Here is a 27,890-nt window from a genome sequence, read left to right on the forward strand (position 1 = left end):
TGAATACACTCTTGTTTTTTTTTTTTTTTTTTATAAAAACTGGTAGAAACTCAACTAAACTGTTGCTTAAATGCTGACCTGGAATAAAACCTAGCATCAGCACACTGCTGATCATAGTGGCCCAACCGATTCTTCAGTTGGTCCCGGTGTCTATCTGCTCTGAGCGTGGGGGACACACACATCAGGACAGTCTCACACTCACTCATTCTCACCTGAGTCTCCAATCAACCTAAGGAACCCAGAGAGAACATGGAGAACATAATTCTACCAGAAAGGCCGCAGGTGATTCAAACCTGCAACCTTCTCAGCTGACAGCTAGCTACCATAGCTAACTTTAGCAATGACCCACACCAGTTCACATGGTAGCACATTAACCTGTAATACTCTCATTACTACTACTACTCTCACAGTCCAAAAACATGTCACCAGGTTCTTTCGTTAACATAAAGAATTGCTACTCAATCATGGGGCGTGCCCCCATGGGTCATCAGGGTGTGTGGGCAGAAGGATCCTGCATCTTTTTCATGCATGAGCGCTAAACAAGCCTCCAGTCATTTATTAGCAGCAGTGACTTGTAACATGCTGCCTGTTTAACCATGCAGAAGAAGCAACATATAAAGTCTATGATTCAAAAAACAATGGCACCACATTAGAAGGCATCAGACAGGGAGCCCTTGATTATTAATTAGGGGTCAGCTCGTGGCCGTAATGTGGAGCGATCATGTGTTTTTCACAAAAGATACAGCAATGGTGGTCTAAAGAAAAATTAAATTACTAAATGGGCCTACTATAAAAAACAGAACAAGCAAACGCTTCAAGTGACAACATAAGCACATTAAATAAAAACATAAAAAAGTAGAAGCTTATCGTTATTATTCATTATTAAGGAAATGTTTAAGACCACCAAAGAGAAAAACATAAAAAGAAACAGAATGAAAAACGTTTTAAAAGGCAAATGACAAGCAAACACTTGAAATGAAAAGGAAAATAGTAAAAGAGATCAAAGGGAAATTGCAGCTTATCGGAGAATTGTAAACTTACCAAGGGGAAAATAGAAAGAAAAATAGAAACCTGATGAAGACATTTATACAAGAATCATAACAAGCACACATAAACACTTAAAAGGAAAACAAAAGTAAGTTCAAAGACAACAGGAACACATCAAGTTCACCTCGAAGAATAAAAATCCATTTCATCCACAGTCGCAATGAAATATCGAGTCTTTTCCAGTAAAGTGTCTGGTTTTAGCTCTGCGTGTGGCACTCCGGTCCAGTAGGCGGCGGTAAAACACTCACCTACCGACATACACACGGTAGAAGAACGCGAGGTCATTGTTTTGTCCTTCCGGAGCCACCGTAGTCCTCGTAATGTTTCTGATAGGAGCAGTTTTCGCGCTTTTCGTGTTGTGTTTACTTTTTATTGTTCGGTTTTGTATTGTTCTGAAGACTGGACCCAGCTGCAAGCCCGGAGACAAAGGCTATGTTTCGGTTCTTGTCGTGGCGGGATCAGGTAACGTTAAAACAGACACTTGATCGTGGCCGCCATCTTACCCAGGCTTTATTTACAACAGAGTGGGTTACTGCGCATGTGCGTGATTCCACAAGTTTACATCTATAAAATAAAAACTTTCACTGGGCAAATGTTCATCCATCAAGCAGCTTGTGTGCTTGTGTGCTTGTGTGTGTGTGTGTGTGTGTGTGTGTGTGTGTGTGTGTGTGTGTGTGTGTGTGTGTGTGTGTGTGTGTGTGTGCACATCCATACTGACAGGGTGAGGCCAGGTTGTGAATGCATCACCTGTATGAGTGTGGATAACACATTGCAGACTCCATGGTTGTGTGTGTGCAGGTGGACACACCACAGAGATCCTGCGTCTGATGGAGCACCTGTCAGCAGCCTACTCCCCTCGGCACTACGTGGTGGCTGACACCGACCGGATGAGTGTGGAGAAGATCTGCACCTTTGAGGGCTGTGATCCATCACCGTCTCAGGTCAGATTTATGAAACATCTGGAATGTCCCTTTAAGTCAGGACAGTGATCAGTATTTTTGTGCCCCTGGACCAGTGAGTTTTGTTACAGTGGAGCAAATGGACGCCTGGATAATTCGTTAGTGATATAACTACTCAGGCGTGAACGTCACAGAAGGTGATAGATGGTGTGTAGTGGGCCCACCACACGGTCCTGATGTAGGATCCTTTATGTTCTAGTTCACCGTGTGTCGGATCCCCCGGAGCAGAGAGGTGAACCAGTCCTGGGCATCTTCTGCTGTCAGCACCCTGAAGGCGCTGCAGTACTCCATCCCGCTGGTCTTCAGACTCAGACCTGACATGGTGAGTGAGCCCGACACAAGCTTCCCCATGTGGGTCGTGTTCTCTTCACCTCAGAAACCATAGATATAGATTATATATGGATCACCAGGATCTATGTCCTACACCATTACTTTGACCTGTTTGTCTCAGAATCCACGACTAAGCCCTCTCCCTCTCTCTGTGCTTCCAGGTTCTGTGTAATGGCCCGGGGACCTGCGTTCCCCTGTGTGTGGCTGCACTCCTGCTGGGAATTCTCGGGATAAAGAAAATCCTGATTGTGTATGTGGAGAGTATATGCCGGGTGCAGACGCTGTCGCTGACGGGGAAGATCCTGTACCTGCTGTCGGACTATTTCTTTGTCCAGTGGTCTTCTCTGAGAACCAGGTACCCCAGGTCCATTTTCCTGGGGAGGATCGTGTGAAGGTGCTGACAGGTCTGGGAAATGTTCGTGCCCTTTGAAAATAAAAAACCCAGCAGCTGTTCCACAATCTGATCTAATGAAGCCCCCCCCCCCCCCCCCACCTGAGGGTAACCCTGGAGACCGCCACGGGACAAACGGGTGAGAGTGAAGACGTGGTGGAAGCTAGTTTGATTCTCTCCATCCGTGGATCAAATCCACCTGGACAGATGGTTCTGTGGTCCAACCACTCCGGGTAGTTACGGTAGCAAACGGTGGTCAGCTTTTTTTAATGATTACAGTTTACAGTTGTGATGTTGGCAGAATAAACGAAAACCTTCTAATTCCTCATTCTGGTGGGGGTGGTTAGAATTTGCTACCAGATTAATGCATGAATGAGTGAACTAGATTAAGAGAGAGTTGCATAAAACATTTATTTACTGGTGAAAGAGTTAATGAGATTATCTGTGTCATCGGGTTTTTATCCTCGAAACAAAGCTGCATGGCAGTACAGCTGCTAGGGGGTTGCAGGTGCAAATCCCAACTGTAACACAGAAGATATAAAACACAAACCTCTGTTCTGGCTCTGGAGTAACCCTCAGCTGTAACTCCGACTCGCTCTATGGGCCGTTCCCATCTCTACCTGGTTGGCCCCGACCGGATAGCTCCAGTCGGCCCCAGCCTGGCCCGGTTGATTCCACACATCCATGCTTGGGTATGCAGTCGGAGACATTTTCAGCTTCTACGTAATCAGCATGATAATGAATGGAGCATGCCTGAAGTCCATGTGGGCTGATTCTACCCACCAATCAGAGGCTTGCTCTAATGGAAGGTGTGCTGGCCCTGGTCGGCCTGAAGCCTGGCGTACGCTGTGCGACTTTTTCACTTTTTTGAGCCGATTTTCCACTCGTGCGAGAATCCACAAGATTGGGGCGAGTTTTTCGCTGAGCGTCGTGTAGTGTACGTGATCAGCAGTCATGAGGTCGCACGGACTTCTGTAGTGTTTGATATTTTGCTCGTCCCTCGTGAGGGTATCGCACTGTTGAAGCGGCGCTGCGAGCAGCTGCGACCCAAAAAGTACCAGAACCGCTCACGGCGCATGTGCAATCCTGCATCAACACCGCTCGCCCGCTATTTCCCTAATAACACACGCTGTTTGTTTTTATTTCTACACGTTTTTTTTTTTACACACAAAGACTGTCAAGAAAGCGTGTTTGTCGTGTTCATGTCAAATTAAACTGATAAAAAAACACAGATTTACTTTCTTTATTTTGTTTTCCTCATCCAACCCTCATAAATCCCTGTGTGTCCCCCTGCAGCACTCCTGAAGGACAACAGGCAAAACAAGACAAAAAAGTCTGACGTGTTGAGTAAAAACTGCTATTTTTAGCATATTTTTAGGTCCGACGTGTTGCTACCAGACGTAGTGTGAGCAGTCAGGTGGCATCCGAGAACTGGGTCGTACAGTGTGAGCGCATGACTCGTGAGATGTGCCCTGCGAGAAAGTCGTACAGTTTGAGCTGAAGCTGAGTGCTACGAGTGAAAAAGTTGCACAGTGACCGCCCAGCTTAAAGCAGACCACCTCAGAAAGAGGGCGGAAAAACAGTCTCGTTGCACCCTGAAAAAAGGCAGGCCACCCAGATATGAAATGGGCCATTCCCATCTGTACCAGGTCGGCCCGGTCCGGGTAGCCCCAGTCGACCCCAGCTTGGCCCGGTTGATTCCACACATCCTTGTCTTAAGCCCATGTGGGCTGATTCTACCCACCAATCAGAGGCTTGCTCTAATGGAAGGTGTGAATTTGCTGTCAGCAGTGGGTGTGTTGGCCCTGGTCGGCCTGAAGCAGACCCCCTCGAGAAGAGGGCTGAGAATGAGCCTTGGTTGGCCCGGAAAAATACCAGGCCACCCAGATATGTAAACAACCTACGATACCCGGCCCGGGCCGACCCGGTACAGATGGGAATGGCCCATTGGTGGCCTGCCTTTTTTTCAGGGTGCAACGAGACTGTTTTTCAGCCCTCTTTCTGAGGTGGTCTGCTTCAGGCTGACCAGGGCCAACACACCCACAAATGCACACCTTCCATTAGAGCAAGTCTCTGATTGGTGGGTAGAATCAGCCCACATGACATGGGCTTAAGGCATGCTCCATTCATTATGCTGATTACCTAGAAGCTGAAAATGTCTTGGGCCAGGCTGGGGCCAACTGGAGCTATCTGGGCAGGGCCGGCCAGGTACAGATGGGAACGGCACACTAGACTCCAACCCCGCCTCTTCAGCTGCACTAATTTCATTACCTAGTTCGTGCACATGTGTTTTATTGCTGTGTGTGTGTGCGTGTGTGTGTGTGGTGGCGGGGGGGGGGGGGGGGGGGGGGGGGGGGGGGTCACCCTTACACACCTGGGGCTGTGAGGTCATGACCTTTAGAAGACCCAAATGAGAGGTCTTCCCATCGGATCCAGAAGCCCCTTGAACCTGTGGGCCTCCAGTTCAGAGGTGTTCCATCCAGAACCAGAACTCTTGGATCGAGTTTCCTCCCGATATAGGTTCTGTTGGCTGATCCGGTTTAGTCAGTTTCTGCCGCTTCATCCGAACCGGGTCGTCCCTCGGGCTCTGATTGGCTGTCGTTACGTCAGTCAGTGAGGAATCTCTGGCATTTCGCTCCCTCCTGACTTCAGCGTCGGACCCGAACTTTGGTTCTGCTGCTCGTGTTCCGTTGGGATTGGACCCAGAAAATGACCCATTTCAACAAGGGACCGACCTACGGACTGTCAGCTGAAGTCAGAAACAAAGTAAGTTCTGATCGGATTCCGGTCCAGTTGGAACGGTCCGAACCACAGCTCCTCGGTGTCGGATCCATTCGGCCTCTGCAGCGGCTTTGGGTCGGAACACCAGAGAATGTTACGGTCCTGGTTTGTAGTGCAGATTTTACAACTTTCGGAGTTTCTCTCCAAACAAACGGGTCGATAGAACAAAGAGCTGCTTCTGCTAGAGCAGCAGAACCAGAACCGGACCCGCTCTGGAACCAGCTGAGGGCCCGGCTAGAGGTTCTGGCTGAAAGTAGAACCGCGTTTTTGTTCCTGAGCTTTAAGATGGAGTTAGAAAAACACACCGATACATCTAGTGTGAGTGCGCGTGCACGCGGCAGTGCGTGAACTGGGCCCAGTTGGCTCTTTGTGCCGGCCCAGGTCCCAGTTTGGACCTCCTGAAGCAGCGGTTGGTTCTGGTCTACTCAGGACCCATCACCTCATGAGCAACCAGACAGATGGACCAGAACCATATGTCCTAGAAGAGTTCACACATGATCATAGAGCTGATCAGAACTAGAACCACCACCAATCCATGCATGGGACACGTTCCTCATTGGGAACCAGAGTTTATCAGAATTAAAATAGATATTCGGTTCCGAACCAGAGTCCAGATTCAGCTACCTGGTCCTAGTTGTGATGGATCACAGGTGAGCTGCTGGGTGGGCGGAGTCCCTGCTCTGAAAGTGAGAGACCATCTAAAGCAGTTGTTCTCAACCCTGGTCCTGGAGGTCCAGCATGTTTTAGTTTTAATCCTGCTTCAACACACCTGATTTCAATCAGCAGGTGTAGGCTTCTGCAGAGCTTGATGAACTGCACGGTTGGAGCAGAGAAACGACTAAAACTTGCTGGATTCGGCCCTCAAGGACCAGGATATAGAGCCTTTGGTCTAAACTAGATTAATCGGGGTGGGGGGTGGGGGTGGGGGTGGGGGTGACACGATGAGTCTAGAATATTGAACCTTTCCACAATATTCTAATGGTCTGAGATTTTGAATGTGGGTTTTTCATCAGCTGTTGAGCCTTAATCACAATTATAACAAATAAAGGCTGAAACATCTGGCTTTGCACGAGTCCATCTCATAGATTAGTTTCACATTTTAAGTTGAGTTACTGACATAAATTAACTTTTGCACCAGATTCTAATTATTCCTGTTTCACTTGTATGAACAATAATCTTACTTGGTGTGTTAGTCCAAAAACATTTTGACTGCTGCTGTCCATCCCTGTCTTCTGTCTCCATCATAGTTATGTGGTCAAAAGACAAGTTTGGTTTACACCTTTATCTGTTAGTGCAGCCTACTGAACACCAAGCCATTACCATTTAATGGTAAAACCAACAAAATCAGAATTAGCTTGTTTTGGACTAGCTTAGAGGTTTAATGGACGTGGAAAATTACATCCATCATAGCCAAAATTGATATGCTAAAAAATGTGAGCCTTATTTCAAATTATTCTCAAGGAGCGTAATGAAAGTTATTAGTGCTCCATGTTGGCAAGGAAGTACATGTACTTGGCTAGAAAATGTCTGGTATTGATGCATCTGTTAAAATTTTACCTGTAACTAAACCTTTAACTTTAATATTCAACTTTAACTAAACCTCTACCTGTAGCTAAACCTTTAACTTTACCTTTAACTAAACCTTTAACTTTAAGTAAACCACTACCTTTAACTTAACCTTTACTGTAACTAAACCTTTAACTTTAACTAAGTATTCAACTTAAACTAAACCTCTACCTGTAGCTAAACCTTTAACTTTACCTTTAACTAAACCTTTAACTTTAAGTAAACCACTACCTTTAACTTAACCTTTACTGTAACTAAACCTTTAACTTTAACTAAATATTCAACTTAAACTAAACCTCTACCTGTAGCTAAACCTTTAACTTTACCTTTAACCAAACCTTTACCTTTAACTAAACCTTTACCTTTAACTTAACCTTTAACTAAATCTTTACATTTAACTAAACCTTTACTTTTAACTATACCTTTACCTGTAACTAAACCTTTAACTTTACCATTAACTAAACCTCTATCTTTAATTAAACCTCTACCTTTAACTGAACCTGAACTGAATTAGTTTTCCTTAAATATTTATCATCAATCTTAATTTGAGCTCTAGACAGAAAGCCCCAGTCCTCTGTACCCATGTCCTCTACCTGAAATGGGTGAAGTAACAAGTACGAGTGAAATCCCGGATCTGAGAGAATGTGGGTTTTTATTAGAGGGGCCCGTTTGTTTAGATCCTGTTTCCAACTCCACCATGTGAAAGGTCACAATGGAAATGTTTCTCCTAACAGGATGTGACTCATCCAGACTTCCACAAGTGATTGTGCCTTTCATAGACATCAGTCAGGCATTCTCCACTCTAGTCAAAGTCAAGATTCAGTATCGGCTGAAAACAGTTCTCAATAGTATCCATTCCTGTGCAGCAGGGGTGCCCCATGAGTTGAATGCATCGACATGAATATACTGGACAATTCATTTCCATAGGTTCCAATAACACGTTTTTGAGGCCAAATGGGAGGTGGCCACCACCGCCATTTTGACCGTGTCACAGGTTCCGTCAAGCCCAGACAATTCCACAAAAGGGAAGAGAGGTGGAGCTGAGGGTGGGGCTGTAAGGCTGGGATCAACTGACGACACCCGGTCGAACTAGCTACAAGCTAACCTGATGCTAACCCAAAGCTAACGCGGAGGTGGGAGCAAAGCTAACGGAGGTAGCAACCTAGCTACAACTGGAGTTAACTGTGCACAACACCAGAGCTTCTGAGTCAGAGATACGCCGGGCTGACCGCTGGGTAAAACCGGGTGGAACACAGAGGTCTCCGAGACCTCCACAAGCCGGCAGCCGCACAGCAGACAAGCACCGCTGCGATCTGAGATGCGCAGAGCTGCCGCTGGGGAGAACCGGGTGGAAAAGTTTCCATCCCAGAGCTCCACAAGCCGGCAGCCCATGCAGCAGACAGAAGCCGCAATCAGACAGAGATGCGCCGAGCTGCGGGGAGGGGAGAACTGGGTGGAAAACATCGGTCTCCCGAGAGCTCCACGAGCCAATAGTCGGAACCCAGCTCCACCAACATGTTATATTCAACCCATTTTCTAAAGTGCAGCATCATGTTAAATGCACTGGGTTTTACCCTATTACATTTAAATTTCATGGTTAAACAGTACATGTTAAAACCTAAGCTCAGCTCGGCAGTGACCTAAAATACATAAATATAATTTTACTTACCGAAGAAAATGAAGTGGAGACTCCTTGGACGCTCTATTAGTGCAATTAATGCCACAGCAAGTCATTTTGTCCAACAATTGCACAAAAAATATCCAAAAAAGAATACACAAACACAGAGACTCAAAATCCTGGAACAGTTTCCAAGCCAGACCGAGGCTCTACTGAGGCCTTTCCACGGAGCTAGCTCTGCAGTCACGTGGGTCTGATGCTCATTAATTATACAGAATTTTAGGCTTTTAATACACTTAAACAGAAGAGTGAGCAAAAAATTCACCTTCCTCAGAGTTGTCATGAGTGTAAACTAGATCATTTAAACCAAAAACATGTTCTGGTACCAGGCTGTAAACATGTTTATTTCTGCTGTGAAATTGGTATTTTTAACATGGGAGTCAATGCAATGAGGATTTGCTCGCTTCTGACACCAGCCCCCAGTGGATGAGGGTGGAACTGCAATTTTTGGTACTTCGGGATTGCTTCAATTTTTGAGCCGCATTGTGGGGGCTTGGTTTAATGTAGTGGTAGTGCCGGTCGATAGCAAGACATAAAAATACAGACATAATATCAACTGGAGTCGTGAGTAGATGTAAAAAAATTGTTTAAAAAGGGCAAAATGCAGCACCAGGAACCTATAGTGTTTTGGTGAACTCGCTCGGCTACGATAACACTCCACCACCACATGTGCACAATCATTTTACATTGGATTGATCACTTAATGCTCTCATCAAAAGTAGCTCACAAGGGAAAAATGTGAGGGAACCCTCCTGTTGAGAAGCCACAGGCATGACTGATCAGTTCTCCTTTAAAGGTTTGTTAGTTTATTTTGATTAATTGATAAGTAAACAGTTATTTTAATCAGTGTAGTACTTTATTTATGTCTCACCCTTTAAGATAAAACTCACAAAGCCCTTTACAAACAGAAAACTTCGGTCACACCAGTGTCAGAGGAGGAGTCCTGGAGTCTAGGAGCCACAGCAGAAAAGGCTTGGGACCAATCCCAACACTCTCTGTGGTCTTCAGCAAAGTGCACTTTGAGGAAGTGCACAGTAAGACTTCTGGTGCGTAGTACACGAGTGTGTAAATAATAGCAGAATTGGGACAGGGAGTATCATGTAATCGACCGCAAAGCATGCTGGGTTGCTGGTCGCTGTGATACGTTTTTAAATGTGGCAAGGTGGAGAAACGAGGGCCCGTTCGGATTTGGATCCCACACTCCCGGGTGAGAGTCACATGCACTAACCAGTCAGCCAAAGGGACATCCCCTTGGCCAAGTAGCCAGGGCGCATGATCAATCGGGTCACAGTGACAGGACGCTCACACTGTCACATAAAAAACCTTTATTTAACACTTTCAAACAAACAACCAAACCAGCAATATTCATTGCTGCTTTGACTAAAACATTCAGAGTAGGGCTGTCGCAATAATCGCAAGAACAATATATCGCAATATTAAGAAACCCACCGCGCTGCATGACGTGCCACCGCAATTACCGCACTTGATTAAATCTTGCGACAGCGCATGCTGAGAGGTAAAGTCCACGCTGATCGAGGAGATAGTAGGGCACTTTTTTTTCTGTTAGATGTTGCAGCCAAATTTGCATTTCAAAGTTAAACCTCCTGAATGTTGTTTTTAAGTTCAGTCAGAGAATGCCGTTACTGCCCTTTGATCTGCATTCAATAAAGTGTTAAAAATGGCCATGTATTTTTTTCTAACATTTTTTAAATGTGTAAGCACAATGTTTCAAAGGAAATATTGCCATGAGTTTAGTAATTAACAAACAAATTTGCTAAGTACATAAATAAAAACGGGGTGCAATAATATCGCATACCGCAATATTGAGCTGCCCTGACTCACCGCAGGGGGAATTCCTCAATCACGACAGCCCTAATTCAGAGCATCAACTAATCATCCTGAAATGATCTACTTTCATTAGAAAATACATATTTTCAGAAAAGGCATTTGATCCTTTTCTCCCTCATCGATGCAGACTTGGGTGAAGTGCAGATCAAGGGTGCAAAAGGGGCGTGATCAACCTCAGGACACCCTGCGCACTCGCACCACTGGTCGGGATCGCGCAATTGAAGGGCACAAGTGTGGAAGTGCGAGTATTGGGATTGGGCCATACTGAAGACATGACTCAGTCACTGAATCAGGTGTTGGAGCGGGGGAACTGCTAAAGCACGGAGGCCAGTGGCCCTACAGTACCAGGAGTGGATAGACCTGCTCTAGAGAAGGGCTCACCAACTCCACCACCCTCCCTAACCCAAAGATCTCTTGTATCTTTACAGATTTTTTTCTGTTGCAAAGAAAGTTTAAATAAGGTCTCAGTCAATCTGTGATCAAATAAATAATAAACCCTATCTCCTGCACCCTGACCCCTCACCCGCAACTGTTGTTGGACCTGTTTTAATTTCAGTTCATGGTTTTCAGATTGCTCAGAAGTATGACCCCCAGAAGGAGGAAGAGCTGCGCTTCTGGATCGAGGAGGAAACCGGAATGCCTATTGGAGAGGACTTTCAGAAAGGCCTGAAAGATGGCGTCATCCTCTGCGAGTAAGTTCTGTCTATGTTCTTCCTGCTCTTTAGGGACCTAAACCAAACTGGAAACCAGTGTGAAGGTTCTGCTGGTCCGGCTGGTGTCTGCAGACACGGAGAACAGTGAGAGTGTTGTCTCTGGCTACACAGATGCATTATGGGTCAGAAATGAATGATGGATTTTAATCAGTAGAGCTTTTCATTGAGACGAGCAGATAAAGGTACTTAAGTTCTTTATTTTGAACAAGGATGTATTTGCTTCTGTGTATGGTGGACTGCTCCACTGACTGATTTTCTTAGCAATTACCATGTCACATTGTGTGTTGCTCTGATTGGTCCTAGTGCTGTCCAATAGCATGCAGAGACAGTTTGAAAGACGACAGTAGATCCCGCCCCACGACTGAGCTCTGCCTATGGGTCGTGGCCAGGCAGCACGATGGATTGCCCAGCTAGGATTTTGTTGTCTCTTGGAATTTAAAGTCTAGCATAAACTTGTTTTTTAGTACCGAGATGTTCTCAGAGCTGTTTGTGGGTCACAGGAGCTCAGTCAGTACCGCCCCTGACCCAGTGGGTTTCTGCCCCAGCAGCAGGTGGAAGTCTCTACAGGCTTCAGAACCAGAAGCTGTTTTTCTGTCCTGCTGGAAACCTTGTGGAACAAAGTTTATTTAGCTTTCTGTCTGAAACCCTGGATCTGGTCTTGAGCCCTGTGGTGGTTCTGACCCAAGCTGGGCTGGTGGGACCATATTGGATTGCTCTGGTATGAAACATGTTCTTGTTTCTTCCAGGCTCATGAACAAGCTGCAGCCTGGTTCAGTAAAGAAAGTCAACCACTCTCAGCTCAACTGGCACAAGGTAGGACCTGGTTCCGACCTGAGATCCGTCCAGGTTCTGTTAAAGGTGGGAATTTATTCCTGAACTTTTAACTCTTGTTCTTCTCAGCTGGAGAACCTTGGGAACTTCATCAAAGCCACTCTGGATTACGGCCTGAAGCCGAGCGACATCTTTGAGGCCAACGACTTGTTTGAAAACGGGAACATGACTCAGGTCCAGACCACACTGCTCGCACTGGCAAGCATGGTGAGTACTCTCACAGAACCAGAACCTGTGATCTGTTCCAGAACACATCTTCATCCAACTTCTTCATCAGGCGAAGACCAAAGGATTGGACACAAAGGTTGATATTGGGGTGAAGTATGCTGACAAACAGGCTCGACGCTTCGACAAGGAGAAGATCAAGGCTGGACAGTGTGTGATTGGACTGCAGGTACCAGAACTAGCAGGCCTCGCTGACCGTTATGGTCAGAGGTGTCGATAAACGATCAGTCCCATAGTCCAGAGACGAACTGGTCTACCCAGGATCAAATCTGGTTTTTCTCCTCAGATGGGAACCAACAAGTGTGCCAGCCAGGCTGGAATGACAGCCTACGGAACCAGGAGACATCTGTATGACCCAAAGACTCAGACGGACAAGCCCTATGACCAGACCACCATCAGTCTGCAAATGGGCACCAACAAAGGAGCCAGTCAGGTCCAGACTCTTCCATCATTCATGTTCTCCTGAAAACATCAGTTAATGGGATTGATGGACCCAAGTAGTTTTTATTTAGAAACAAGGTTTTATTCTGAAATTACTGCTTCATATAAATGAAAAATAACATTCATTACTTACTTTGATGCACCTAGGGCGGGGCGATACCTTCATGTTTTCTAAATATTGATATAATTTCAAACATGAAACAAGATGACTCAGTTAAGCATATATAACTATTCAAACCGTGTATTTCTGGAGTTGGCAGGCACGGCTACTGCTACCTTGCTCCATCAAGGTCATTAGCCTTCATGTATTCTCAGGCGTCTGCTCAATCAGGGAACCTCTGGGTCAACATTCTACCCTAAACTTTGTGTTTGGCTTGGTAGTTTTTAATTATTTGCGGACTTTTGTTTGTGCTTTGGCGATCCTTTTCACTGTAGCTGCCGGTAGGCTGTCCTGCTTGTGTGGACACACGGGCCAAACAAACCCCTCCCCCCGCGTAATCAGAAAACCGATACGGAGAGCCGCAGTGACCAAAATACCTCAGAAGCGTATGATCGCTGATTTGAGTGAATGCTGTCAGATTCCAGCCATGTCCACCCATACATCCATTTTCATCTGCTTATCTGGAGTAGAGTCGCGGGGACAGCAGCCTAAGTCGAGAGGCCCAGACTTCCCTCTCCCCAGCCACTTGGACCAGCTCTTCCAGAGGAATCCCAAGGCATTCCCTGGCCAAGTGAGAGACATAGTCCCTCCACCGTGTCCTGGGTCTGCCTTTAGGCCTCCACCTGGTTGGACGTGCCAGAAAACCTCACCAGGGAGGCGTCCAGGAGGCTTCCTGACCAGATGCCCGAGCCACCTCAACTGACTCCTCTTGATGTGGAGGAGCAGCAGATCTACTCTGAGCCCCTCCCGGATGACCGAGCTTCTCATCCTATCTCTTAGGGAGAGCCCAGCCACTCTTCGGAGAAAACTCATTTCAGCCGCTTGTGTCTGCGATCTCGTTCTTTCGGTCACTACCCAAAGCTCATGACCATAGGTGAGGGTAGGAACGTAGATCGACCGGTAAATCGAGAGCTTCGCCTTCTGACTCGGCTCTCTCTTCACCACGACAGACCGGTACAACGCCCGCGTCACTTTAGGTGCAGCACCAATCCGTCTGTCGATCTCACGCTCCATCTTTCCACCACTCGTGAACAAGACCTCGCCATGTTTGCCAACTGGGCGATACATGACCCATGTGAGTGTAACCCTCAATACATCAGGGATTAGCCTAACATGATAGGTTTGTTTCCTCTGGACAACAAATAATTATAATGTGAATGATAGGATATGAGCCACCTAAAGATAAAGTTCCAAATATTTTACAATAATTATAAATGTGCCACTGGGGCATCTGAGACATGCAACTCTTAACTTAGATGATAGATAGATAGATAGATGGGTAGATAGATAGATGGGTAGATAGATAGATGGGTAGATGGGTAGATAGATAGATGGGTAGATAGATAGATGGGTAGATAGATAGATGGGTAGATAGATGGGTAGGTAGATAGATGGGTAGATAGATAGATGGGTAGATAGATAGATGGGTAGATAGATAGATGGGTAGAGAGAGAGATGGGTAGAGAGAGAGAGAGAGAGAGAGAGAGAGAGAGAGAGAGAGAGAGAGAGAGAGAGAGAGAGAGAGAGAGAGAGAGAGAGAGAGAGAGAGAGAGAGAGAGAGAGAGAGAGAGAGAGAGAGAGAGAGAGAGAGAGAGAGAGAGAGAGAGAGAGAGAGAGAGAGAGAGAGAGAGAGAGAGAGAGAGAGAGAGAGAGAGAGAGAGAGAGAGAGAGAGAGAGAGAGAGAGAGAGAGAGAGAGAGAGAGAGAGAGAGAGAGAGAGAGAGAGAGGAGATAGAGAGAGGTAAGTAGGTAGATATAGAGAGAGGTAAGTAGGTAGATATAGAGAGAGGTAAGTAGGTAGATATAGAGAGAGGTAAGTAGGTAGATATAGAGAGAGGTAAGTAGGTAGATATAGAGAGAGGTAAGTAGGTAGATATAGAGAGAGGTAAGTAGGTAGATATAGAGAGAGGTAAGTAGGTAGATATAGAGAGAGGTAAGTAGGTAGATATAGAGAGAGGTAAGTAGGTAGATATAGAGAGAGGTAAGTAGGTAGATATAGAGAGGGGTAAGTAGGTAGATATAGAGAGAGGTAAGTAGGTAGATATAGAGAGAGGTAAGTAGGTAGATATAGAGAGAGGTAAGTAGGTAGATATAGAGAGAGGTAAGTAGGTATAGGTAGGTAGGTATAGATATAGGTAAGTAGGTATAGATATAGATAAGTAGGTATAGATATAGATAAGTAGGTATAGATATAGATAAGTAGATATAGATATAGATAAGTAGATATAGATGTAGATATAGATATAGATGTAGATATAGATATAGATAAGTAGATATAGATAAGTAGATATAGATAAGTAGATATAGATAAGTAGATATAGATAAGTAGATAGATAGATAGATATAGATAAGTAGATATAGATAAGTAGATATAGATATGTAGATATAGATAAGTAGATATAGATAAGTAGATATAGATAAGTAGATATAGATATAGATAAGTAGATATAGATAAGTAGATATAGATATAGATAAGTAGATATAGATAAGTAGATATAGATATAGATAAGTAGATATGATAAGAATAGATATAGATAAGTAGATATAGATATAGATAAATAGATATAGATAAGTAGATATAGATATAGATAATAGATATAGATAAGTAGATATAGATATAGATAAATAGATATAGATAAGTAGATATAGATAAGTAGATATAGATATAGATAAGTAGATATAGATAAGTAGATATAGATAAGTAGATATAGATATAGATAAATAGATATAGATAAGTAGATATAGATATAGATATAGATATAGAGATAGATATAGATAAGTAGATATAGATAAGTAGATAAGTAGATATAGATATTGTAGTCTAGATATAGATAAGTAGATATAGATAAGTAGATAAGTAGATATAGATAGATATAGATATAGATAAGTAGATATAGATAAGTAGATATAGATATAGATAAGTAGATATAGATATAGATAAATAGATATAGATAAGTAGATATAGATAAGTAGATATAGATAAGTAGATAAGTAGATATAGATATAGATATAGATATAGATATAGATAAGTAGATATAGATAAGTAGATATAGATAAGTAGATATAGATAAGTAGATATAGATAAGTAGATATAGATAAGTAGATATAGATAAGTAGATATAGATATAGATAAGTAGATATAGATATAGATAAGTAGATATAGATAAGTAGATATAGATATAGATAAGTAGATATAGATAAGTAGATATAGATATAGATAAGTAGATATAGATAAGTAGATATAGATATAGATAAGTAGATATAGATAAGTAGATATAGATATAGATAGGTAGATATAGATAAGTAGATATAGATATAGATAGGTAGATATAGATATAGATATAGATAGGTAGATATAGATATAGATATAGATAGGTAGATATAGATATAGATATAGATAGTAGATATAGATATAGATAAATAGATATAGATATAGATAAATAGATATAGATAAGTAGATATAGATATAGATAAATAGATATAGACAAGTAGATATAGATATAGATAAGTAGATATAGATAAGTAGATAAGTAGATATAGATAAGTAGATATAGATATAGATAAGTAGATATAGATAAGTAGATATAGATATAGATATAGATAAGTAGATATAGATATAGATAAATAGATATAGATAAGTAGATATAGATATAGATAAATAGATATAGATAAGTAGATATAGATATAGATAAATAGATATAGATAAGTAGATATAGATAAGTAGATATAGATATAGATAAGTAGATATAGATAAGTAGATATAGATATAGATAAATAGATATAGATAAGTAGATATAGATAAGTAGATATAGATATAGATAAATAGATATAGATAAGTAGATATAGATATAGATAAATAGATATAGATAAGTAGATATAGATAAGTAGATATAGATAAGTAGATAAGTAGATATAGATATAGATAAGTAGATATAGATAAGTAGATATAGATATAGATATAGATAAGTAGATATAGATAAGTAGATAAGTAGATATAGATAAGTAGATATAGATATAGATAAGTAGATATAGATAAGTAGATATAGATATAGATATAGATAAGTAGATATAGATATAGATAAATAGATATAGATAAGTAGATATAGATATAGATAAATAGATATAGATAAGTAGATATAGATAAGTAGATATAGATATAGATAAGTAGATATAGATAAGTAGATATAGATATAGATAAGTAGATATAGATAAGTAGATATAGATATAGATAAGTAGATATAGATAAGTAGATATAGATATAGATAAGTAGATATAGATAAGTAGATATAGATATAGATAAGTAGATATAGATAAGTAGATATAGATATAGATAAGTAGATATAGATAAGTAGATATAGATATAGATAAGTAGATATAGATAAGTAGATATAGATATAGATAAGTAGATATAGATAAGTAGATATAGATATAGATAAGTAGATATAGATATAGATATAGATAGGTAGATATAGATATAGATATAGATAGGTAGATATAGATATAGATAAATAGATATAGATAAGTAGATATAGATATAGATAAATAGATATAGATAAGTAGATATAGATAAGTAGATATAGATATAGATAAATAGATATAGATAAGTAGATATAGATAAGTAGATATAGATAAGTAGATAAGTAGATATAGATATAGATAGGTAGATATAGATATAGATAAATAGATATAGATAAGTAGATATAGATAAGTAGATATAGATAAGTAGATAAGTAGATATAGATATAGATAAGTAGATATAGATAAGTAGATATAGATATAGATATAGATAAGTAGATATAGATAAGTAGATAAGTAGATATAGATAAGTAGATATAGATATAGATAAGTAGATATAGATAAGTAGATATAGATATAGATATAGATAAGTAGATATAGATAAGTAGATATAGATATAGATAAGTAGATATAGATAAGTAGATATAGATATAGATAAGTAGATATAGATAAGTAGATATAGATAAGTAGATATAGATAAGTAGATATAGATAGATAAGTAGATATAGATAAGTAGATATAGATAGATAAGTAGATATAGATAAGTAGATATAGATAAGTAGATATAGATATAGATAAGTAGATATAGATAAGTAGATATAGATAAGTAGATATAGATATAGATAAGTAGATATAGATATAGATAAGTAGATATAGATATAGATAAGTAGATATAGATATAGATAAGTAGATATAGATAAGTAGATATAGATAAGTAGATATAGATAAGTAGATATAGATAAGTAGATATAGATAAGTAGATATAGATAAGTAGATATAGATAAGTAGATATAGATAAGTAGATATAGATAAGTAGATATAGATATAGATAAGTAGATATAGATAAGTAGATATAGATATAGATAAGTAGATATAGATATAGATAAGTAGATATAGATAAGTAGATATAGATATAGATAAGTAGATATAGATAAGTAGATATAGATATAGATAAGTAGATATAGATAAGTAGATATAGATATAGATAAGTAGATATAGATAAGTAGATATAGATATAGATAAGTAGATATAGATAAGTAGATATAGATATAGATAAGTAGATATAGATAAGTAGATATAGATATAGATAAGTAGATATAGATAAGTAGATATAGATATAGATAAGTAGATATAGATAAGTAGATATAGATATAGATAAGTAGATATAGATAAGTAGATATAGATATAGATAAGTAGATATAGATAAGTAGATATAGATATAGATAGGTAGATATAGATATAGATATAGATAGGTAGATATAGATATAGATATAGATAGGTAGATATAGATATAGATAAATAGATATAGATAAGTAGATATAGATATAGATAAATAGATATAGATAAGTAGATATAGATAAGTAGATATAGATATAGATAAATAGATATAGATAAGTAGATATAGATAAGTAGATATAGATAAGTAGATAAGTAGATATAGATATAGATAGGTAGATATAGATATAGATAAATAGATATAGATAAGTAGATATAGATAAGTAGATATAGATAAGTAGATAAGTAGATATAGATATAGATAAGTAGATATAGATAAGTAGATATAGATATAGATATAGATAAGTAGATATAGATAAGTAGATAAGTAGATATAGATAAGTAGATATAGATATAGATAAGTAGATATAGATAAGTAGATATAGATATAGATATAGATAAGTAGATATAGATAAGTAGATATAGATATAGATAAGTAGATATAGATATAGATATAGATAAGTAGATATAGATAAGTAGATAAGTAGATATAGATAAGTAGATATAGATAAGTAGATATAGATATAGATAAGTAGATATAGATAAGTAGATATAGATATAGATAAGTAGATATAGATAAGTAGATATAGATATAGATAAGTAGATATAGATAAGTAGATATAGATAAGTAGATATAGATAAGTAGATATAGATATAGATAAGTAGATATAGATAAGTAGATATAGATATAGATAAGTAGATATAGATAAGTAGATATAGATATAGATAAGTAGATATAGATAAGTAGATATAGATATAGATAAGTAGATATAGATAAGTAGATATAGATAAGTAGATATAGATAAGTAGATATAGATATAGATAAGTAGATATAGATAAGTAGATATAGATATAGATAAGTAGATATAGATAGTTAGATATAGATATAGATAAGTAGATATAGATAAGTAGATATAGATAAGTAGATATAGATATAGATAAGTAGATATAGATATAGATAAGTAGATATAGATAAGTAGATATAGATATAGATAAGTAGATATAGATAAGTAGATATAGATAAGTAGATATAGATAAGTAGATATAGATAAGTAGATATAGATAAGTAGATATAGATAAGTAGATATAGATAAGTAGATATAGATAAGTAGATATAGATATAGATAAGTAGATATAGATAAGTAGATATAGATATAGATAAGTAGATATAGATAAGTAGATATAGATAAGTAGATATAGATAAGTAGATATAGATAGATAAGTAGATATAGATAAGTAGATATAGATAGATAAGTAGATATAGATAAGTAGATATAGATAAGTAGATATAGATATAGATAAGTAGATATAGATAAGTAGATATAGATAAGTAGATATAGATATAGATAAGTAGATATAGATATAGATAAGTAGATATAGATATAGATAAGTAGATATAGATATAGATAAGTAGATATAGATATAGATAAGTAGATATAGATAAGTAGATATAGATAAGTAGATATAGATAAGTAGATATAGATAAGTAGATATAGATATAGATAAGTAGATATAGATAAGTAGATATAGATATAGATAAGTAGATATAGATATAGATAAGTAGATATAGATAAGTAGATATAGATATAGATAAGTAGATATAGATAAGTAGATATAGATAAGTAGATATAGATATAGATAAGTAGATATAGATAAGTAGATATAGATATAGATAAGTAGATATAGATAAGTAGATATAGATATAGATAAGTAGATATAGATAAGTAGATATAGATAAGTAGATATAGATAAGTAGATATAGATATAGATAAGTAGATATAGATAAGTAGATATAGATAAGTAGATATAGATAAGTAGATATAGATAAGTAGATATAGATAAGTAGATATAGATAAGTAGATATAGATAAGTAGATATAGATAAGTAGATATAGATATAGATAAGTAGATATAGATAAGTAGATATAGATATAGATAAGTAGATATAGATATAGATAAGTAGATATAGATATAGATAAGTAGATATAGATAAGTAGATATAGATATAGATAAGTAGATATAGATATAGATAAGTAGATATAGATAAGTAGATATAGATATAGATAAGTAGATATAGATAAGTAGATATAGATATAGATAAGTAGATATAGATAAGTAGATATAGATATAGATAAGTAGATATAGATAAGTAGATATAGATAAGTAGATATAGATAAGTAGATATAGATAAGTAGATATAGATAAGTAGATATAGATATAGATAAGTAGATAAGTAGATATAGATATAGATAAGTAGATATAGATATAGATAAGTAGATATAGATATAGATAAGTAGATATAGATATAGATAAGTAGATATAGATAAGTAGATATAGATATATATAAGTAGATATAGATAAGTAGATATAGATAAGTAGATATAGATATAGATAAGTAGATATAGATAAGTAGATATAGATATAGATAAGTAGATATAGATATAGATAAGTAGATATAGATATAGATAAGTAGATATAGATAAGTAGATATAGATATAGATAAGTAGATATAGATATAGATAAGTAGATATAGATAAGTAGATATAGATATAGATAAGTAGATATAGATAAGTAGATATAGATATAGATAAGTAGATATAGATAAGTAGATATAGATATAGATAAGTAGATATAGATAAGTAGATATAGATATAGATAAGTAGATATAGATAAGTAGATATAGATAAGTAGATATAGATATAGATAAGTAGATATAGATATAGATAAGTAGATATAGATAAGTAGATATAGATATAGATAAGTAGATATAGATAAGTAGATATAGATAAGTAGATATAGATAAGTAGATATAGATAAGTAGATATAGATAAGTAGATATAGATAAGTAGATATAGATAAGTAGATATAGATATAGATAAGTAGATATAGATATAGATAAGTAGATATAGATATAGATAAGTAGATATAGATAAGTAGATATAGATAAGTAGATATAGATAAGTAGATATAGATAAGTAGATATAAATAAGTAGATATAGATATAGATAAGTAGATATAGATATAGATAAGTAGATATAGATAAGTAGATATAGATATAGATAAGTAGATATAGATAAGTAGATATAGATATAGATAAGTAGATATAGATAAGTAGATATAGATATAGATAAGTAGATATAGATATAGATAAGTAGATATAGATATAGATATAGATAAGTAGATATAGATATAGATATAGATAAGTAGATATAGATATAGATAAGTAGATATAGATATAGATAAGTAGATATAGATATAGATAAGTAGATATAGATAAGTAGATATAGATAAGTAGATATAGATATAGATAAGTAGATATAGATATAGATAAGTAGATATAGATAAGTAGATATAGATATAGATAAGTAGATATAGATAAGTAGATATAGATAAGTAGATATAGATATAGATAAGTAGATATAGATATAGATAAGTAGATATAGATAAGTAGATATAGATAAGTAGATATAGATAAGTAGATATAGATATAGATAAGTAGATATAGATAAGTAGATATAGATATAGATAAGTAGATATAGATATAGATAAGTAGATATAGATAAGTAGATATAGATATAGATAAGTAGATATAGATAAGTAGATATAGATAAGTAGATATAGATATAGATAAGTAGATATAGATAAGTAGATATAGATAAGTAGATATAGATATAGATAAGTAGATATAGATAAGTAGATATAGATATAGATAAGTAGATATAGATATAGATAAGTAGATATAGATAAGTAGATATAGATATAGATAAGTAGATATAGATAAGTAGATATAGATAAGTAGATATAGATAAGTAGATATAGATAAGTAGATATAGATAAGTAGATATAGATATAGATAAGTAGATATAGATAAGTAGATATAGATAAGTAGATATAGATATAGATAAGTAGATATAGATAAGTAGATATAGATAAGTAGATATAGATAAGTAGATATAGATAAGTAGATATAGATAAGTAGATATAGATATAGATAAGTAGATATAGATATAGATAAGTAGATATAGATAAGTAGATATAGATAAGTAGATATAGATATAGATAAGTAGATATAGATAAGTAGATATAGATATAGATAAGTAGATATAGATAAGTAGATATAGATATAGATAAGTAGATATAGATATAGATAAGTAGATATAGATATAGATAAGTAGATATAGATAAGTAGATATAGATAAGTAGATATAGATAAGTAGATATAGATAAGTAGATATAGATAAGTAGATAGATAAGTAGATAGATAAGTAGATAGATGGGTAGATAGATGGGTAGATAAGTAGATAGATGGGTAGTTAGATATAGATAGATAGATGGGTAGATATAGATAGATAGATGGGTAGATATAGATATAGATGGGTAGATATAGATAGATAGATAGGTAGATAGATGGGTAGATAGATATAGATGGGTAGATATAGATAGATAGATGGGTAGATATAGATAGATAGATAGATGGGTAGATAGATATAGATAGATAGATGGGTAGATAGATATAGATAGATAGATGGGTAGATAGATATAGATGGGTAGATATAGATAGATAGATGGGTAGATAGATAAGTAGATAGATAAGTAGATAGATAAGTAGATAGATAAGTAGATAGATAAGTAGATAGATAAGTAGATAGATGGGTAGATAGATGGGTAGATAGATGGGTAGATAGATATAGATAGATAGATGGGTAGATAGATATAGATAGATAGATAGATAGATGGGTAGATAGATATAGATGGGTAGATAGATATAGATGGGTAGATATAGATAGATAGATGGGTAGATAGATATAGATGGGTAGATATAGATAGATAGATGGGTAGATAGATAAGTAGATAGATAAGTAGATAGATAAGTAGATAGATAAGTAGATAGATAAGTAGATAGATGGGTAGATAAGTAGATAGATGGGTAGATAGATATAGATAGATAGATGGGTAGATAGATATAGATAGATAGATGGGTAGATAAGTAGATAGATGGGTAGATAGATATAGATGGGTAGATATAGATAGATAGATGGGTAGATAGATATAGATGGGTAGATATAGATAGATAGATGGGTAGATAGATATAGATGGGTAGATATAGATAGATAGATGGGTAGATAGATAAGTAGATAGATAAGTAGATAGATAAGTAGATAGATAAGTAGATAGATGGGTAGATAAGTAGATAGATGGGTAGATAGATGGGTAGATAAGTAGATAGATGGGTAGTTAGATATAGATAGATAGATGGGTAGATAGATATAGATAGATAGATGGGTAGATAAGTAGATAGATGGGTAGATAGATAGATGGGTAGATAGATAGATGGGTAGATATAGATAGATAGATGGGTAGATAAGTAGGTAGATGGGTAGATAAGTGGGTAGATAAGTAGATAAGTAGATAGATAAGTAGATAGATAAGTAGATAGATAAGTAGATAGATGGGTAGATAGATGGGTAGATAAGTAGATAGATGGGTAGATAGATATAGATAGATAGATGGGTAGATAGATATAGATAGATAGATGGGTAGATAAGTAGATAGATGGGTAGATAGATAGATGGGTAGATAGATAGATGGGTAGATAGATAGATGGGTAGATAGATATAGATGGGTAGATATAGATAGATAGATGGGTAGATAGATATAGATGGGTAGATATAGATAGATAGATGGGTAGATAGATATAGATGGGTAGATATAGATAGATAGATGGGTAGATAAGTAGGTAGATGGGTAGATAGATAAGTAGATAGATAAGTAGATAGATAAGTAGATAGATAAGTAGATAGATGGGTAGATAAGTAGATAGATGGGTAGATAGATGGGTAGATAAGTAGATAGATGGGTAGATAGATATAGATAGATAGATGGGTAGATAGATATAGATAGATAGATGGGTAGATAAGTAGATAGATGGGTAGATAGATAGATGGGTAGATAGATAGATGGGTAGATATAGATAGATAGATGGGTAGATAAGTAGGTAGATGGGTAGATAAGTGGGTAGATAAGTAGATAAGTAGATAGATAAGTAGATAGATAAGTAGATAGATAAGTAGATAGATGGGTAGATAGATGGGTAGATAAGTAGATAGATGGGTAGATATAGATAGATGGGTAGATATAGATAGATAGATGGGTAGATATAGATAGATAGATGGGTAGATATAGATAGATAAATGGGTAGATATAGATAGATAGATGGGTAGATATAGATAGGTAGATGGGTAGATATAGATAGGTAGATAAGTAGATAAGTGGGTAGATAAGTAGATAGATAAGTAGATAAGTAGATAAGTAGATAGATAAGTAGATAGATAAGTAGATAGATAAGTAGATAGATGGGTAGATAAGTAGATAGATGGGTAGATAAGTAGATAGATGGGTAGATAGATGGGTAGGTAGGTAGGTAGGTAGGTAGATGGATGGATGGATAGATGGATAGGTAGGTAGGTAGGTAGATAGATAGATAGATAGGTAGATAGATGGATGGATGGATAGATGGATAGATGGATAGATAGGTAGATAGATGGATGGATAGATAGATGGATAGATAGATAGATGGATAGATGGATAGATGGATAGGTAGGTAGGTAGGTAGGTAGGTAGATGGATAGATGGATGGATAGATGGATAGGTAGGTAGGTAGGTAGGTAGGTAGGTAGATAGATAGATAGATAGATAGATGGATAGATAGATAGATAGATAGATGGATAGGTAGGTAGGTAGGTAGGTAGATGGATGGATAGATGGATAGGTAGGTAGGTAGGTAGGTAGGTAGGTAGATAGATAGATGGATGGATAGATGGATAGATAGATAGATAGATAGATAGATAGATAGATAGATAGATAGATAGATAGATGATAGATAGATAGATAGATAGATAGATAGATAGATTGATTGATTCACCAAGATCTTGCATAGATGATGGTAGAGTCTGACCGCTGCACAAAGCCTTCTCCAGCACATCCCAAAGATTCTCAGTGGGACTACGGTCTGGACTCTGTGGTGGCCGATCCATGAGTGAAAATGATGTCTCGTGCTCCCTGATGAATCCTGACGTTGTCATCTTGGAATAAGCCTGTGCCATCAGGCAAGATGGAATAACCTGGTCATTCAGGTTCTTCAGATAGTCAGCTGACCTCATCCTGTTGCTGAACCTAGACCTGACCAACTGCAGCAAGCCCAGATCATAGCACTGCCCCCACAGGCTTGTAAAGTAGGCACTAGGCATGATGGTTGCATCACTTCATCTGCCTCTCATCTTACCCTGATGCTCCATCACTCTGGAACAGGGTCCATCTGGAGTCATCAGACCAGTTTAAATAATGCGTTGGACAGTTGTGAACCAGTTTTAGTCGTTTCTGCATCTCCTTAGAGGTTTTCTGTTTGCATAAAAAAGTATTGATTCTTGTCAAACCATTTCGTGCCATTCTCTATCAGTCATGAGCTTTAGAAACAGTATAGCTGTATGTTAACATACAGGTAGGGTTATATCGTATATCAAAATTTGGCTAAAAGATATCGAGATATAAGTTTTACTCCACATCGCCCAGCCCTAGAAGCACGACTCGCCAACCCTCTTGTTTCTGTTTCTTATCTTCACTGGTGTATAATATCTGATGATGATCATGTTTCTGGAAAAAAACATACCTTAAGTATTGGTACCGGTAACTACCCACACCCACAAAGACTTGCCACCTAGATTAACACCACAGGTGATTGGACCACTGGTCCACAAGTCTACAAATCAACAGGTCTTCATATACAGGTCTAAACGTCTACAGGTATAAATCTGCAGGTGTACTGGTTTGTAGGCCTACATCTTTGAGTTTAAAGGTCTACATGTAAATCAGGGGTAGGCCATCCACGAGTGCCACTGTTAATTTTTGTTGTTTCCCTGCTCCAACACACCTGATTCAAAGGTTGAATCACCTGTTCACTGTCTCACCTAGTCTGTTAATCACTTATGATTAAAATCAGGTGTGTTGGAACGGGGAAACACCTAAAACGTTCTGGATAGCAGCACTCAACTACCAGGATGTAAACAGTTCTACAGGTCTACCATAGTGTAGGCCTACAGGTGTACAGGTCTTTAATGCTACTGGGTCTGGTCTTAGGTCATCAGGTCTAAAGCTGTATAGGTCAGCTGGTCTTCAGGTCTAGAGGTGTACAGGTCCACAGGTTCTGTCTCAAGTCAGAGACACCCGGAGTCCGAGATAATAAATGATGAAACGGCTCTGGTGTTCCTCTAGCTGCTGTTAGCACAGTCATCAGTGACATGATGTGTTTGTTCTGGATCATGATGTTGCGTTCTGGTTCTGGCAGGCAGGGATGTCTGCACCTGGGACCCGGAGAGACATCTTTGACCAGAAGGTGGCGCTGCAGCCTCTTGACAACTCCACCATCTCACTGCAGATGGGCACTAACAAGGTGGCATCTCAAAGGGGCATGAGTGTGTACGGTCTGGGCCGGCAGGTCTACGACCCCAAGTACTGCGCCCCTCCGACCGAACCGGTCATTCACAAGAATGGCAGCCAGGGCACCGGCACCAACGGGTCAGAGATCAGTGACAGTGACTATCAGGCTGAGTTTCAGGAGTATGAGTACCACAGCGGTTTCCATGATGACTACACCACCCACTACAGCGACCCAAGCATAGACTACTAAAGAAGATGGCTGCAGACATAGAACCCCTTCATCTTCCCCTGTTTTTTATCTCCTGAAGTATTGAAGTGTCCCCGTTCCTGAATCAGGACATTTGAGCAGCAAAGTTGTATGAAATATTAAAAGACTGAAGTCCCTCTCTTCCATTCCCTCTTCTAGGGCACAATCGTAGTGATAACTGTGGTTGGTGTTCAATGTCAAACAGCTGGTTTCTGGTGTTTCCAGGTTCCTGATTCTGGTTCCTCAGCTGACGTTCCAACAGACTTGTGACACTACAGTTTATTTTAATACTTAATTATAGATAAATAAAGTCGACGGCTCGGACCAACCCCCTCGTGTTCCTCTCTAACATCATAGATCTTTATGTTTCTGTATTTATTGTGACTCCAACAGAAATTCCAGTTAGACTGTTCACAATTAAAATGTTGCAAATAAAATCTTTAAATCTAGAA

The 27,890-nt window shown here is 37.5% G+C and overlaps 2 protein-coding genes across 2 annotated transcripts; both read left to right on the forward strand.

Annotated features, from left to right (window-relative positions):
• Window positions 1–1,313: 1,313 nt before the first annotated feature.
• alg14 (ALG14 UDP-N-acetylglucosaminyltransferase subunit) lies at window positions 1,314–3,055 on the forward strand. Its single transcript, XM_015954832.3, has 4 exons — window positions 1,314–1,509; window positions 1,846–1,988; window positions 2,206–2,328; window positions 2,498–3,055. Exons 1-4 carry the CDS (start codon window positions 1,368–1,370, stop codon window positions 2,726–2,728), a joined length of 639 nt encoding a protein of 212 aa, XP_015810318.3. The 5' UTR covers window positions 1,314–1,367; the 3' UTR covers window positions 2,729–3,055.
• A 2,171-nt stretch (window positions 3,056–5,226) lies between these two features.
• Window positions 5,227–27,890, forward strand: cnn3a (calponin 3, acidic a). The gene is made up of 7 exons (XM_015954831.3): window positions 5,227–5,493; window positions 11,171–11,292; window positions 12,060–12,126; window positions 12,214–12,351; window positions 12,422–12,538; window positions 12,656–12,802; window positions 27,100–27,890. Exons 1-7 carry the CDS (start codon window positions 5,437–5,439, stop codon window positions 27,439–27,441), a joined length of 990 nt encoding a protein of 329 aa, XP_015810317.1. The 5' UTR covers window positions 5,227–5,436; the 3' UTR covers window positions 27,442–27,890.

The sequence above is a fragment of the Nothobranchius furzeri genome, chromosome 7 (genome assembly GCF_043380555.1).
Source record: "Nothobranchius furzeri strain GRZ-AD chromosome 7, NfurGRZ-RIMD1, whole genome shotgun sequence".
Classification (NCBI taxonomy): Eukaryota; Metazoa; Chordata; class Actinopteri; order Cyprinodontiformes; family Nothobranchiidae; genus Nothobranchius; species Nothobranchius furzeri.

Excerpts from the sequence above, each read along its gene's own strand:
- alg14 (XM_015954832.3), top strand. The coding sequence starts at position 1,368 with ATGTTTCTGATAGGAGCAGTTTTCGCGCTTTTCGTGTTGTGTTTACTT. Across the intron at positions 1,510-1,845 it reads TCTTGTCGTGGCGGGATCAG|GTGGACACACCACAGAGATC; the intron begins GTAACGTTAAAA and ends GTGTGTGTGCAG. Across the intron at positions 2,329-2,497 it reads TCAGACTCAGACCTGACATG|GTTCTGTGTAATGGCCCGGG; the intron begins GTGAGTGAGCCC and ends CTGTGCTTCCAG.
- cnn3a (XM_015954831.3), top strand. The coding sequence starts at position 5,437 with ATGACCCATTTCAACAAGGGACCGACCTACGGACTGTCAGCTGAAGTC. Across the intron at positions 5,494-11,170 it reads CAGCTGAAGTCAGAAACAAA|ATTGCTCAGAAGTATGACCC; the intron begins GTAAGTTCTGAT and ends CATGGTTTTCAG. Across the intron at positions 12,127-12,213 it reads CTCAGCTCAACTGGCACAAG|CTGGAGAACCTTGGGAACTT; the intron begins GTAGGACCTGGT and ends TGTTCTTCTCAG.